Source organism: Sinocyclocheilus grahami, unplaced genomic scaffold (genome assembly GCF_001515645.1).
Source record: "Sinocyclocheilus grahami isolate Dianchi unplaced genomic scaffold, SAMN03320097.WGS_v1.1 scaffold781.1, whole genome shotgun sequence".
Lineage (NCBI taxonomy): Eukaryota > Metazoa > Chordata > Actinopteri > Cypriniformes > Cyprinidae > Sinocyclocheilus > Sinocyclocheilus grahami.
Window position 1 is genome coordinate 446,633 of NW_015505960.1, and position 939 is coordinate 447,571.

Consider the following 939-nt stretch of genomic DNA (forward strand, 5'->3'; position numbering starts at 1 on the left):
AAGTTCTTGTTAAAAACTAACCAAAATGAAAAATAATTTGCTTATCATTTCTGTACAGGAGAGACTTGGTGTTTTTTCCAAACAAAAGGAAATATATCGGTATCGGCTATCGGCCAAAATGAGTTGAAAAATATCGGCATATCGAATATCGGCAAAAATCCAATATCGTGCATCCCTAATTATATTAGATTTATAACAAAAGTGATATTTTGGCTAATACAGAACGACTACACATATAAAATGGACAGTTAAAACAAAAACAAAAACAAACAAAGCAAAACAAAATGCAATGGACTGGCCATGCATCCTGCAGATAAAATAAACAAATAAAATAAAATAAAATTGCTTCACCTGAATCAGAGGTCGTCTTAGAGACACCTTCATGTTTGACCTGTTCTGTTAACAATTCTGGCCTGGCCAAAACAAAAAAGGCACATCGTTGTTACATCACTTCTTTAGACACTGTAGTGGTTTTATGCGAGACTGAACAAATTTGTCATATCATTTTAATGTGTTTTGTATGAGTATACCTCTTTATAACAAATGTAATCTGACTACTGGCGGCAAGAATCTTCCGAAGTTTTGCTGCTCCTAAACAGTTCGGCCTTCGAAAAGTCATCCCTTCTGGCAGCCCTGTGACATACAGGTCATCTGGATACATCTGGAACTTGGAATACGGCACTTTAGACGGTTCAGGCAGACCAAGAGCTTCACCTAGAACAAGAAAGAGAGATGATTTGACTGGTTGACTGGCAAATATGCAGGCTGCTATGACAGTTGATTGTAAATCATCGAGTGAGTAAGTCCATGACTCACTGTACTTGGAGCTGAACAGGCTCTCGACTTGATTTCGCAGCTGAAGGATCATCTCTCCGATGTCTTCTGGGGAAAGGGAGGACAATCACACCAACAGCCTAAAATATCTAAAGACAAAGCTGA

At 38.1% G+C, this 939-nt stretch overlaps 1 protein-coding gene across 1 annotated transcript in view; it reads right to left on the reverse strand.

The window, feature by feature from the left end:
- The window catches only part of LOC107561573 (general transcription factor II-I repeat domain-containing protein 1-like), an 18,910-nt gene that overhangs the window by 6,590 nt on the left and 11,381 nt on the right, over nucleotides 1-939 (reverse strand). Inside the window, exons 13-15 of the mRNA XM_016246045.1 lie at nucleotides 817-882; nucleotides 531-714; nucleotides 198-413 (exon numbers count right to left, since the gene is read on the reverse strand). Of these exons, the coding sequence (XP_016101531.1) occupies nucleotides 198-413; nucleotides 531-714; nucleotides 817-882 (466 nt within the window). The remainder of the gene's footprint in view (nucleotides 1-197; nucleotides 414-530; nucleotides 715-816; nucleotides 883-939) is intronic.